Genomic DNA, 14,324 nt, shown 5'->3' with positions numbered 1-14,324 from the left:
TCTAAGTTAAAATGAATTTGCAGTTGTTTATAATCCTAATTTACAGAGAGTATGTCTACACTTACACCCTCTTTCGAGAGAGGGATGCAAATGACGATGTTCAAAATTGCAAATGAAGCCGGGATTTAAATATACTGTGCTCCATTTGCATATTTACGTTATGGCACTATTTCGAAAGAACAGATGCTGTTAAGATGCAGTTATTTTGAAAGAAAACCCTTCTCTCGAAATAATTGGTAAACTTCATTGTATGAGGAATAAGGATTATTTTGAGAAGGGTTTTCTCTCAAAATAACGGCGTCTTTAACAGCGTCTGTTATTTCGAAATAGTGAAATTTCAAAATAGCGCCATAATGCAAATATGCAAATGAAGCACGGGATATTTAAATCCCGGCTTCACCTGCAATTTTGAATGTCTTCAATTGCATCCCTCTCCAGAAAGAGGGTGTAAGTGTAGACAAACCCAGACTGTAGATATGAAATGGGCTCTCTTTTTACAATTATGGTAATTTGTCCAGTGTTTGGCTAGATTCCAAATTGGGTAAATACATTCTATTTCCTTAAATTCCTTCCCAGCTGTTTCAGTTCTTGTTCGAGTTCTTGCTTATGTTGATTCCACATGGGCATATACATGCCTTATGCAAGGTTGCTGGAAGGTTTTTCCCCTTGCACTACCCATTGAGTTGGCACAGGTGTCCCCTGAAGTCACACCTTCATAATCCTGCATATAGGGTCCTATCAATCTGCTACCTCTTTAATTCCATACATGTGGATGCATATACTTGCAAATATAAAGCTGTCAGTGCTTTTTTTTGTAAGAAAAAAGGTACCAGTACTCTGGGGCAAACTTGTTCAGCAAATAACAATTAAAGGAAAACTTGTTGAGCAAAAAAAAAAAACAGCGCTGGGGGCCAAATTGCTGCTGCGGACCCTTTAAGAGCCAGAGTACTGTGCTGGAAGCTGAAAAAAGAACACTGTGCATCCTGAGCAGGCTTCCGTCAGGAGCCAAGTCACCCTAGGAAAACAGGTGCTGGTACACCCGGGGGAAATCCCATTCCTTTTCTGCGGGCTGGGAAAATAGGTGACGGGCAGTACTATCACAAAAAGCACTGAAAGCAGTTATCTGTGGATTTGCAAGGCTCTACATATTTGACCTCAACCTTTGTCCCATTTGATTTTAGCTGCTCTTTTCCACACTGGATTGTTGAGGAGATTATACAGACTATGGGTTTTTTGTTTTTTTTTTTTTTAAATCAGAGCTGTTGAGAAAACTGTTGACATTTCAAAATTATTTCCATTTCAAAATGTTTTGAAAAAAATCATGAAAAATGTTAGTGACTGAATTTTCAGTTTAAAACATTTAATCAGAAAACACTATGTAAATGTAATCAAATGGCTTACACCTACTAATGCAATAAAAAAGATGGGAAAGGGCATGATTTTTTCATGAAAAAATGTTTTAATGATTTTTTCCCATAATAAATAGTTTGTCCAAACTTTTCAGCAGCATTCTCCCTCAGCTGAACAAGACCTCCCAAAATCCATAACACAGTGGGACAGAGTCAAAATTGTTAAGTAAGGGATGGCACCTTTTCCCACTACAATTAATGGATGTTTTGCCAATGACACTGGGAAGAGAACTAAGCTCTACTGTGAGTGCTTTATGATAGCAAGCCTTGCTATCATACAAATAAATGCAGAATCATGTCCATGAAGAAATTTAGTATATGCTGAAGTATGTAATGTAATGCATGAGTCTGTCATCTACAGTTGTTCCAGAAGAGTCCTCTAAAACCAGAATCTCAAAACTGCCTTTTTAATGAAAAACAAATATGAATTTTATTCTTTACATCTTTTTATAAAGCAGATTTTTCTCAAAGCTATTTTAGTTAAAAATCAGCCCAAGTAACACAGCTTTGCTCCAGTCAGATGGCACCCCAACCAGGATTTTTTACTTAAGACAATATGTCAAAATCAGTTATAAAATTCTTATGTATTATAATGGGGTAATAATTTTGCCCTAAATCCAGAATAATCTATGAAACCAAGAAAATGGAAAATCTTTATCTGCTAGTTTCTATATTTAAGAAATAAGTTACTGATTACTTGTGAAAATGTTTGCAGTCATAGTACTTTAGAGGAGGCTTTAGATACATGCTGTCTTTTTCTATGCTGAATTTTAGCAAATTACTATTTACTGCCATCATGGATGAATTTTTGGCCACACTGAAGTAAAATGAAGTTTTGTCATTGACTTTAAGAGGGTCAAGATTTCACTTGTAGTTTCCAGTTTGTGATGTTGATTCTCTTTCCTTCTCTTCTGGTCTTTATTCTAGTACTGTTGTTATGATCTATGACTGGTCCAGAGAACATTGTTACATGCCAAAACATCACTTTCCATCCTCCCAAAACAAAAGGGAAAATAACATAGACAGTTCCTCTAAAATGCTGCTCTTACTACCTCAAATAACTCAAGCTGAGAAAATTTTGAAAGCACTTTGTCATTATTGCCTTTTTCTAAAATTCAGTTTTGGAATAAATTCTATGCTTTGGCTTTTAAGGATGAATAGACTTGTGGAGAGTAATAGTTGAAAATATTTCTCACTCTTCTCTGTGTCTGCAATAGGATAGAAACTTACAAGGCTACAAGGGATAAAACTGGACGATAGTGTTTCTTTTAACACAACCTGTGCAACAGATATTCCATTTTGGGAATGAAAAAATAGTAGTTCATAGATATTAATAACTGCTGTGTTTGAGTGATGCTGTCTTCTTTTTCCTCTTCGATTTAGGGAAATAGATGATGCTGGAGATCACATTTTTCTTTACCGTGACTTCAAAAGAGACGGCTCGGAGTGCATGCCATCAGCTGTAGCTCATCGCTACTCACTTAGACGAATCTTGCAAGTAAAGCTGCGACCCTTGACAAAAACAAAGCTCCACAGTGGAGAGGTAGAGGGATCGCATTTTCCGTAGTGAGCGGACCACGCTTCCGTCTCTCCCATGTTCCTGCACCCAGTTCCATCTCTTGCAACCATGCCCGTGCCTCCCCTTATTTATCCTTCAGTCCCTGCAAGGTGTCACCACTGCTCTTCCACGATCCAACCTACCGCTCTCTAGCCCTGGTCGCCTTTGCTCTTTCTCCTGCCCCCTACCCGTGCGCTATTACCAGCGCCCTCTGAGCTCTTCTCCGCCCTGCCTGTGCTCCCTCCTTGCTGCCCCGCTCAGCCGCTCTCCCGCAGCGCGGGAAGCCACCGCAGCCTCTGAGGACCGAGGGTGCAGGCAGAGGGAGTTTCCCAGAGCGAAGGTGCCGCTCACGCCCCCCCCCCCTTGCATTGACAGAGCCCAAGTCCATCCCCTGCTCCCCTCGGGCAGAGCGACCGAGAAGCGACCCTGGCGGGGGCGGGAGGCAGAAGGTCCTGATCCCGGGCTGCGGGCGCACGGTCCCGGCGGGGCGGGGCTGGGACTACGCGGGAGGCGAGGCAAGGGCAGGGGGCCGCCTGGCCGCGCCGCTGGGAAGGGAAGGGAGGGGGCGGCTGGCGTCAAGCGCTGACCAGCCTCGGCGACTGGCGCGCTCCTCCCCAGCCCGCGGATAAAGGCAGCGGCCCCGGCGCCGCCGAGCGCACAGAGCCCGGGGCGAGCCGCCTGAGGGAGGGTCCCGCCGGGCGGCGTCATGCGCTCGGCTCCCAGCCCCGGACCCTGGTGGGCCGCCGGGAACGGTAGCCAGGGGCGGCCGGTGGCGGGAAGCAGCAGCCCCGGCCCGACGCCCGGCTCCGCCGCCCCCAACACGAGCGGCGCCGACGGCTGGGACCCCTACGGGCGGGACGAGGAGCTGGCCAAGCTGGAGATCGCCGTGCTGGCGCTGACCTTCGCGGCGGCGCTGCTGGGCAACGGCCTCGTGCTGCTGGCGCTGCGCCTCACTGCCCGCAAGGCCTCCCGCGTGCACCTCTTCATCCGCCACCTCAGCCTGGCCGACCTGGCCGTGGCCTTCTTCCAGGTGCTGCCGCAGCTGTGCTGGGACGTGACCTACCGCTTCCACGGGCCCGACGGGCTGTGCCGCGTGGTGAAGCACCTGCAGGTCTTCGGCATGTTCGCCTCGGCCTACCTGCTGGTGGCCATGACGGCCGACCGCTACGTGGCCGTGTGCCACCCGCTGCGCAGCCTGCGCCAGCCCGCCCGCCGCCCGCACGCCATGGTGGCGGTGGCCTGGGCGCTCAGCCTGCTGCTCAGCACGCCGCAGTACTTCATCTTCTCCCTCAGCGAGGTGGAGCGCGGCTCGCAGGTCTACGACTGCTGGGCCCACTTCGTGCAGCCCTGGGGGCCCCGCGCCTACGTCACCTGGATCACCGGCGGCATCTTCGTGGCGCCTGTGCTGGTGCTGGTCACCTGCTACGGCTTCATCTGCGGCCACCTCTGGCGCAACGTCCGCGGCAAGACCCGCCGGGGCGGGAACCCCCGCAAGCCGGGCCCCCCTGCGGGCGCCTTCCAGCGGGGGCTGCTGCCCACCCCCTGGGTCAGCAGCGTCAAGATCATCTCCCGTGCCAAGATCCGCACCGTCAAGATGACCTTCGTGATCGTCTCGGCCTACATCGTCTGCTGGGCGCCCTTCTTCACCGTCCAGATGTGGTCCGTCTGGGACCCGCAGTTCGCCTGGGTCGGTAGGTGATGGGGGTGGTCCTGCCCGGGTTTTCCTTGCTGCCAATCCGGAGTGACTCCGCAGTGACACCGAAGTTCTTTAAGAGCATCTGTCAGGGATGATTTAGTCTAGATTAGGGTGCTTGATTCTGCCGTGAGAACGGGGGGGGGGGAGGGCTGGACTCAATGACCTCTCCAGTTCTAGCATTCTAGGAAGTAACTCAAAACAGGGAGGTAAAGTACTTCCTCATCTGGGGGAGTGTGTGGCCTGTGTGTTTGGGAGGCAGGGAGGAGATGCAGACCATGGGTTATCTCTCTAGATAAGGGGAAAATCAGGATAGTTTCATTCAGAGCCTTTTTACAGTTAGGCTAGGTCTAGACTGCAGTCCTTTGCTGGAAAAAAATATGCAAATTACACTCCACAATTTGCGTAGCTTTTTCCAATTGCTTTTCCGGAAGAGGCTTTTCCGCCATTTGGCCCAATCTAGACAGGACCAAATGGCGAAGAAGTTTTCTCTTTCAGCGGAAGCCCTTATCCCTCGTAGAACAAGGAATTCAGGGCTCCCCAAAAGAGCTTGTTTGCTCTTCAGCAAAAAAAAGCGGAAGAGGAAACGCGGTCCTTGGACGCAGCAGAGTTTTTCCGGGATACCTCCGGTGCAGATATAACCTTAGTTGTTTGCTCTTGGTAGTTGCTAGTATGATCACAGTGGCTGCGAGGCTCAGATAAGGAAGCCCCCTCTGTTTCTTGAGGAACAATTTTAACAACCAAACTGTTGATTTTAAGCAGCTCTCCCCTGTAAAACAAATGTAGTGCTCTACTGAAAAATTGATGGCATGAATTATTTCCACTCCACTCAGTTATTTCTTTCAGGATGCCTGTTGAATAAATATCATCATATTCCTGATAAAGTTTTACATAAACTAAAGGATTATTTGTGTTTATATTGCAAGTAAGAGTTAAATAACTTGCAAATAATCACAGGAATGTTTCACAATTACTGTTTTGCTTTTGTTGCAGAATGACAGACATAATGTTTTGGTGAAGTAATTAATGAAACACACCTGTTACCCTGGGAAGCCTTTCTTGTGTCAGACTTGTGTGCTTTCAGTTTTGTCACTTACTTGTATTCAAGAAGATTTGGTTAAAAGACGGAAATAAATAACTAATTTGGGGATTCCATTTCATTGTAAAGTTTGTGTCTGGGACTTGTCTAAACCTAGATGCTGAGTCTGCTCTCACCAAAGTCAATGAGAGCAGAATCAGGTCCTTTGGAGATCTAGGGAAGATTCTACAGTGTACTACAGTTAAATAAGCTTGAGGGGCTAAATGGTACAAATGGACAAGTGCCCCTGATTTCAGTTAGTGTGTTCTGTTATTAAGAACTGCAGGAATGGGTGCAATATTTTGCTGTCTTGCTTTGATTAGATCAATGTGCCATGTTCAATTGACACAAGCAAATCTTCTTACACTGCACTCAATTACAAAGTACCTAAGGGTTTCTGGATTTTTAAAAAATAATGTTCTAAAAATCTTCAGTATTTTTTCCTAGCAAACATGTGACTAAAGTAACTTTACAAATTTGCAACCAGATTAATACGTTTAATCCCCCTATAGTAACCAGGGTGGGTGCCAACCATTTTGCCTGCTTGATTTATACTACTTTTACCTTTAAAAAACCAGTGTGTCTGACTTTTCAGCTGGCTTCACTCATCCAAGGAAAATACAGAAGTATTTTCTTTAGCCTAAAAATGTGCTAAGCTCAAATGTTTTACAAAAGCTTTAAGAGTTTATAAATTTTCTGTTTGTAAACAATCATCTCTTCTGGAAGGAAAAGTCGCATTAGCTTTCTGATTTAATGCAAGGTAAGTGGTTGTGATTTATGTGCTGAATTAATTTGAACAAAATTCATTCAAAATTTAAGATGCACTTTGTTTTGTTTTTAAATTAAAAAAATCCATTCAAGAAATAGCACAGTGAATTCATTTTGCCCTTGTTATGGATGAAATTCTGGAAGTAATTATCATTTATCATAAATATATAAAACCTGTAAATCAATAGCTGGAAGCCACAAACTTAAGATGATGTTAAATTCATTTGTACTTCAAATTCTTATTGATGATAATTTGATCACAAAGAAATGTGGGATAAAGGCCAAAATCACAATGCATAACGTAGTTGATTAAATATAAATAGAATTGAGGGTTTGAGGCAAACTAATATAATTTTGATATCAAAAGGAAAAAAAACCTGTCTGAACATTTTACTGTGCTAAATAGATTAATATGAAGAGACATCCTAGAAATCTGCGGAAATGTACAGCACAGTAAAGATACCCTTGTGGAGACGTAATATTCATAAAATGAGGCATGTTTAATTGAATATGCTAACTAAGTACTTGAAACGATCTAACAACTTAATTTAACTATTAGAGGTAAGAAGATGCAGCTTTTCTATGATAAAGCTTACTTGAAGGGGAAAAAACAATATCTTTCTTTGAATCAGGTCCATAATGTTAGACATCAAAGTCTTTCCATTGACATCAATATGCTTTTGATCAGGGTCTATATACATTTAGGACAAAAACACTTAAAATGAAATTCTGGTCTTGCCTTGCTGAGACTACTCTTTTGCCAATGACATCAATTTCACTTTTACCTACTAGAATTAGGATTTCAGGTTTGGGATTTGAGGCGCCTCCTGTCCAGCAAATCACTTGCTTAGCCTATGGCTACACTAGAGAGTTTACAGCAATGAAACTGTATGGATGTAAGCTGTCTAGTATACCTGCTCTGATCTGATGGAAATTAATCCACCCCAACAAGCTGTGGTAGCTATGTCAGCAGAAGCTGTCCTGCCAATATATCACTGTCCACACCAGCATTTAAGTCAGTGCAATTTATGTTGCTCAGGCGGTGGCTTATTCACACCCCTGAATGACACAAGTTATACCAATGTAAGGTGGTAGTGTATGCATAGCCTCAATGCCAATGGCATTGCTGACACTTGCAAGTTAACATGTACTTAACTGCTTTTGTGGATTAGTTTCTTAGAGCCCAATTGAGAAATCCTTCGTCTTTACTCAGATACAATTCATTGAAATCAATTGGACTGTTATCTGTCTAAGGACTTCCTGATTGTGTCCTTGGGGTGGTTTGGAGGATCTGTCTGCACAACTGCTGAATTCTGATTGATCTTAAGTGGCTACTATGAAAATTGCTGTATCAATTTTGTTGTATCCATTATGAGCTAGAAGGACAAGTCTTGCCTCTTCCTATATTAGATATGAGGAGGGACATAGAACTCAAGGATCCTATTTAGGTGATAACATCTTGGAAGAAGGGGTGAACTCTGATCTAAAGGAGTAATAGTTTTATTCTCCTTCTCTAAGAGGGTGGGGGAGTAGGAAAATGGAAATGTATCAGATGCAGAGCAAAGAAAGCCAGGTGACTAGTTAGGGCTTTACAGAAAGACTTATGGGGAGGATGGAAGACCATGGACAGCCTAGGGGAGAGGACTAATTGAGTGGAGAAAGGACTCCATGTTTCATGATGCAAGTAAAAGAAGGATGCAGGTCAGTCTCTGACTTCAGCCCAAAGGGTGATCTGGTGGAGTGAGGAAACTTGGGCAGGGAAATGCCTGTGTGTTTCTTATACAATTAAGTAAAGAGCAGCAGCATTGTAGAACTCTGGATTGTATCTCTGTGTTTTATGTAATACTTCTGACATGAGGGCCCCTGGGAGAGGCAAACTAGAAGTCTCTCATCTTTGGTAAGATTATGGGAGAGCTATGTATACGATTTAAGGGAACCCTGAGGTGTTCATACTAGTTACAAGGGCTGGGTAGGTTGCCATGAACACAGCTGTCTAGATGGAGTGTAAGGCTACGTCTAGACTACATGCCTCTGTCGCCAGAGGCATGTAGATTAGACTGCCAGACATAGGAAAATGAAGCGGCGATTTAAATAATCGTCGCTTCATTTAAATTTACATGGCTGCCGTGCTGAGTCGACAAACAGCTGATGAGCTGTTTGTCGGCTCAGCGCTGTAGTCTGGACGCGCAGGTGTCAACATCAAAAGCATTTGTCGACCACCCAAGTATACCTCATCCCAGGAGGCATATCTGGGTGGTCGACAAATGCCTTTGATGTCAACACTCGCCCGTCCAGACTACAGCGCTGAGCCGACAAACAGCTGATCAGCTGTTTGTCGACTCAGCACGGCAGCCATGTAAATTTAAATGAAGCGACGATTATTTAAATCGCCGCTTCATTTTACTATGTCTGGTAGCCTAATCTACATGCCTCTGGCGACAGAGGCATGTAGTTTAGACGTACCCTAAGACAGAGGGTCTTCGTTCTAACAATATGTCTAGGGACTACAAGACTGGGACAGTGCTTGGGTTTATAACACCTGGAGAACCAGAAACTGGATTTCCCCCAAAGCAATCTAAAGGGTTACTAGTAGTGAGAACCCAACCAGACCAGTGACAGTACTTATTACTGTGTTTAAAAGTCTGTTGCTGTTTAGTTCAAGGACTACTTTTCTCATTTCTGTTCAATAATCAACACAATTAAATGGTAAATGAATAAATTGACTATATATATGTTGGCAATGTTCCTTCTGTTACTAAAACAGTATTTGCTTTTTTTTAAATAGATTCTGAAAATACTGTCATAACAGTCACTGCTCTGTTAGCCAGTCTAAACAGTTGTTGCAATCCATGGATCTATATGTTCTTTAGTGGACACCTCCTGCAAGACTGTATACAGAGCTTCCCCTGCTGTCAAAAAATAAACCGAAAGCTGAGTAAAGAAGATTCTGATGGTGTTAGCAGAAGACAGACTTCTTTTACCAACAACAGAAGCCGAACAAACAGTTTGGACACCTGGAGGGATTCACCCAAATCTTCACAATCTACCAAATTCATCCCCATTCCAACTCTAGCCAGTTACACAGAAGAAACAGGTGCTCTTTAAGAGCAATAACAGCACTTGTGAGTATCACAGTGTGGCACATTAAGCTCGTCCGAGGCACTAGTCATCACATGAACAGTGAACTACTTCAGTGGCTATTTCATGATGCACCACATGCTGATTAAGCTATTTTGCATAAATTATTTTTCTGAAAAATATTAATGAAATATAGTGCAGTGGAACATGGGCAATTGCTCTGGAAAGAGTACTAATGATTATTTTTCTAAAGTTAACTTTATTCATGTTTTTTAAATAATTAGTGTTTTGTTTGCATGGTCATAATTTTAACTGAGACTATGCTTCAGAACAGTAGATGACTGGTACAGATTCTCTCCTACATGGGCTCAATTTTGCACTAATTCTCCACTGAAGTCATCGGACAGTTAGAAGTTGTAAATCAATTCATAATTTGGCTCTAAACTGCAGGGGGAAATAGCTAGAAGAAATCCCAATCTGACTGGATGGTAAACATTCTAAAAAGTTTGGCTAACTGGGCACAGAAGAGATATTGGAAATGTAACCATTCACATTGCTTTGCCATTCAACACCACCATGAAAAACTAAAACTGGTCAGCATTTCTCATTGAGGGCCTAATTGTTTAGCCTTTATGCTGATAAATGTTCCGTTGAAGTCAATATCTAGATATGGACTTCAAAACTGGATTTTTGAGGCTTGCTTCCATTCTCATTATATTTCTGGATTTTTTTCACTAAGTGGTGGATCAATCACCTGTCTTTTAGCTAAAAAGCAGAGACAGAAACAAAACCATTAGAAGTCAAAGTTAGTTGCTCCCTACCTATTGGTAAAGTGCTACTGCAAGCCATAACAAGTTCCACACCAATGCAAGGAAATATCTGGTTTAAGAGTAGAAACTGCTTTTGTTTTGTTTTTCATTAGGATAGCTAGGCCCCAATCCTTGCAGTCCACAATTAGTTCTTATGAAAGCAGTCCCACAGAGATCATAAATGAAATTACTCTACTGCCTGTCACCTTCAGGGTCAAGCAAGTATATTCCGAGATGTGAACTTAAAAGCTAGTCTTACAATTGTTCTGAGAACACGCAAGTGCTGCAAATACTATGTTTTTGGCAATCCTAAATGGTTGTTCACTGAATGCAAAGATGTGAAGGGCCTTCCTATTGACTACATAGACTTTAAGTGCATCATGATTGCCAGCTCAAGTGTGCTGACATCTGACCATAATTCATAATTATTCAATGTGTGCTTGTATCCCACAACAATTCATGGTTTGCTATGTGTTATTTTCATAACATCTGAGTACTTTGACTTGTGAAAACGGGTTTGAAGCTCCTTGAACAAATCATAGAATCATAGAATAATAGGACTGGAAGGGACCTCAAGAGGTCATCGAGTCCAGCCCCCCGCCCTCAAGGCAGGACCAAGCTCCGTCTACACCATCCCTGACAGATGTCTATCTAAACTGTTCTTAAATATCTCCAGAGAGGGAGATTCTACCACCTCCCTTGGCAATTTATTCCAATATTTGACCACCCTGACAGTTACGAATTTTTTCCTAATGTCCAATCTAAACCTCCCCTGCTGCACTTTAAGCCCATTACTCCTTGTCCTGTCCTCAGAAACCAAGAGGAACAAATTTTCTCCTTCCTCCTTGTGACACCCTTTTAGATATTTGAAAACCACTATCATGTCCCCCCCTTAATCTTCTTTTTTCCAAACTAAACAAGCCCAGTTCATGAAGCCTGGCTTCATAGGTCATGTTCTCTAGACCTTTAATCATTCTTGTCGCTCTTCTCTGTACCTTTTCCAATTTCTCCACATCTTTCTTGAAATGTGGCGCCCAGAACTGGACACAGCACGCCAGCTGAGGCCTAACTAGTGCAGAGTAGAGCGGCAGAATGAATGTTGCTGTTTGTTAGACATCTTAAGGATCTCTTGCAAGGACAACATTGAGTCTATCATTTTAATGTGGTTTTGCAAGCACACATATCAGCACCTCTGTTCAGCCTATCTGCTCCAGTCTTTTGAATACATCAGGTATGGAAGTTTTCAGTAATTTTGTTGCTGGTATGCAGGATTCCCATTTTAATTCCTAGCATGTACTTGAGGATGAAAAGTCAAGTAGAGTGGAAAAACAATGGTATATTTAAAAATATGCCTCAGTCACATTTATATGCTCATACCTATGATCAGAAAAACAAACTTTTTCTGATTGGTCCCCTTTTTCTTGTTGGTAGGGCACCATAAAATCTCAAATCTTGTTGGGATTTAACAAGATTGCTATCCGAGTTATTGTTTGGACAGTAAATTATTGGGCCTCTAATTAGAACTGTATTCTAATTAGGCTATATTCTGCCTTTGTGGTACTTGGCACTCCCATACATTTCAGTAATAGTTTTGTGCAAAGAATGAGGGCAGACCGTGCCCTAACACAGGGAAGAGCATAATTTCATACATTGCTAGCCCAAAAGAAAATGATAGTAATTTCTTCAGGAACAAAATATTAGGGAATAATATAGAGCATTAAAGTGGTACTTTGTACTTTTTATGTTTTAATGTGCATTTAAAATGCTAAAGGGAAAAATAGACTAAGGACCGACATTTATATGCAGATGTACATAAGTCCCATATATATGGGGTAAATGTATGTGAACCTGTTGATAAAATTTGGTTCAAAAACTACATATGTATTGGGGGGACTATGTAAAATGTGAATATACATACAGTGTATATTGTACAAGCAACAAATACATATTTAGGTTGCATATATTTTATGAAGATGATTATTCTTTGACAAATTTTATGTTTTCGTTATTATTACTTTCTTTGTATATGACATCTATGCAACTAGGTGTGCTTATAGTATATTATCCAAGGTTATTAGCCTAAATATTTCTATAAAGATATACTTTAAAATAGATAAGACATATACATTTTTAAAAATGTTAATGAAAGAAGGTGGGCAATGAATGGAATAAAATACAAATTATGACTCAAAACATTCGCAGAGTCTTTTAGTTGTTTTCCAAGTTCTTCTGACGAATGATGAAATAATTGCTCATTTAAAATGTATAAACTTGCTCCAATAAACTTTTGGATTTTTTGTGTGTGAAGTATTATACTTTGGTTTGCTTTTTTTTCTAAAACAAATATTATAGAAGACCATTAAAGCACTAGGACCGGCAGATGGTGGTCAGGCAAACTTTTCATTATTTTTTTTTAATGTTATGTACATACAAGGTTTTCAGGACAGAACAAATTTTAAACTATTTTATATTATATATTCCACAAATGGAACCTACATCTTAACAATACCAAGACTATGCAGTTTGTTTTCCATTCAATGCTATAAATATCATCACTCAAGTCTGATATGGCACTAACTTCTATTCTACTGAAATCATCTGGAGATTTGCCATTGATCTCAATGGGCACAGGAGCCATTAATGGCTTAGTGAGACCAGACTGATATCCCTTCATTCTACAGTAAAACTCCAGTTGTCCGGCATCCAGTGGTCCGGCACTCCTGATAGTCCGGCACCACTTGGAACCCGGAAGTGCTCCAGGCAGCCTGACAATTGGAGCTGCTCTGCCCCGGGCTTCCCAGAGTCAGCCGCTGGTCAGTTTCAGGAGCGGCTGACTTGGGGATGCCCGGGGAGCAGCTGGTGTGCTGTCTTGGTCCCGTAGCGCCATCCCTCAGCGCTGCGGGACTAACCCGGCAGCACCCCAGCTGCTCTGTCCCAGACTTCCCCAAGTCAGCCTCTGCTGAAACTGACCAGCGGCTGACTACGGGAAGCCCGGGGCAGAGCACTCTAGCTGCTCTGCCCCAGGCTTCCCGAGTCAGCCGCTGGTCAGTTTCAGCAGTGGCTGACTTAGGGACACCTGGGTCAGAGCAGCTGGGGTGCAGCCGGGTTGGTCCCGCAGCGCCATGTCCCCTCACCCCACACTAGACCCCTCATAGCCCCTCTTCTGATTGTCCGGCACCCCTTGGATCCTAAAGGTGCCGGATTACTGGAAGTTTACTGTACTGTGATAATGGGATTACAGCAGTTTAAAGTTTAGATGGCACCAGTGGAATAAGTAGCATGATATATGAATCAGGAAGGACTTGGATCTGATATGTTGATAAGAAACGTCAGGAAGCCCCCGCCCCCACCCCCCACACATACACACAATAGTCACTTTCTAATTTGTGGATAGGTACTGTACATGTTTGGAAGATGTTTTTTCACTACCAAGCTAGGACCACATTCAGCAGTGCTCAAGCGTGCAAAACCCAATTTGGACCCAATCTTGCAGTTGTGACTCAGATATAAATCCTGACCTTCCTTGTTTCCATAACAGAGTTCACTAGAATTATTTTGGCTAGGCTCCACAGCTGAAGAAGACTAATGAAATCATTGATTCTCCTTCCACTTTTTCAGGGTGATTGCATACTCAGTACTTCCTCAGCGCTATCCTTCAGGCCCACAGTGAGGTAGAGGACAAGACTGGGCATCGGCAAAAAACGTATGCAGAGTTCTTCCTCAACCCCCAATAATAAGGTGGGTTAATTCCTGTCCATTAGTACTCTGGAGAAATCGATTGGCATTGTAGCCCAAGGCAAGTAATGGGTGGAACAGGTTCTAACTCATTTCCCTTTCTAGTAATAAAAGAGGGAAGAAAATAATTTCCCAATAAGCCCTCCCAATTCCAACCCCGAAGTGGCAGATATATATATGGGAGCCTCGCTCTTGC

General features: G+C 42.9%; 1 protein-coding gene across 2 annotated transcripts; it reads left to right on the top strand.

Moving 5' to 3' along the window:
* The first annotated feature begins 3,402 nt into the window (after nt 1-3,402).
* On the top strand, nt 3,403-12,703 carry AVPR1A (arginine vasopressin receptor 1A). 2 transcript variants are annotated; one of them, XM_014577077.4, is made up of 2 exons: nt 3,403-4,658; nt 9,292-12,703. In XM_014577077.4, the coding sequence occupies exons 1-2, from the start codon at nt 3,674-3,676 to the stop codon at nt 9,609-9,611; spliced, it is 1,305 nt and encodes a 434-aa protein (XP_014432563.3). In that variant the 5' UTR covers nt 3,403-3,673; the 3' UTR covers nt 9,612-12,703. The 2 variants fall into 2 exon arrangements, with proteins under 2 accessions (XP_014432563.3, XP_075787018.2); XM_075930903.2 differs by having other exon boundaries at nt 3,404-4,654; nt 9,292-9,463.
* Nucleotides 12,704-14,324: the final 1,621 nt, after the last annotated feature.

The sequence above is a fragment of the Pelodiscus sinensis genome, chromosome 1 (genome assembly GCF_052426305.1).
Source record: "Pelodiscus sinensis isolate ZL-2025 chromosome 1, ASM5242630v1, whole genome shotgun sequence".
In the NCBI taxonomy this organism is placed as follows: domain Eukaryota; kingdom Metazoa; phylum Chordata; order Testudines; family Trionychidae; genus Pelodiscus; species Pelodiscus sinensis.
This window is presented reverse-complemented; position numbering and strand designations above follow the sequence as displayed.

Excerpts from the sequence above, each read along its gene's own strand:
- AVPR1A (XM_014577077.4), top strand. The coding sequence starts at position 3,674 with ATGCGCTCGGCTCCCAGCCCCGGACCCTGGTGGGCCGCCGGGAACGGT. Across the intron at positions 4,659-9,291 it reads CCCGCAGTTCGCCTGGGTCG|ATTCTGAAAATACTGTCATA; the intron begins GTAGGTGATGGG and ends TTTTTTAAATAG.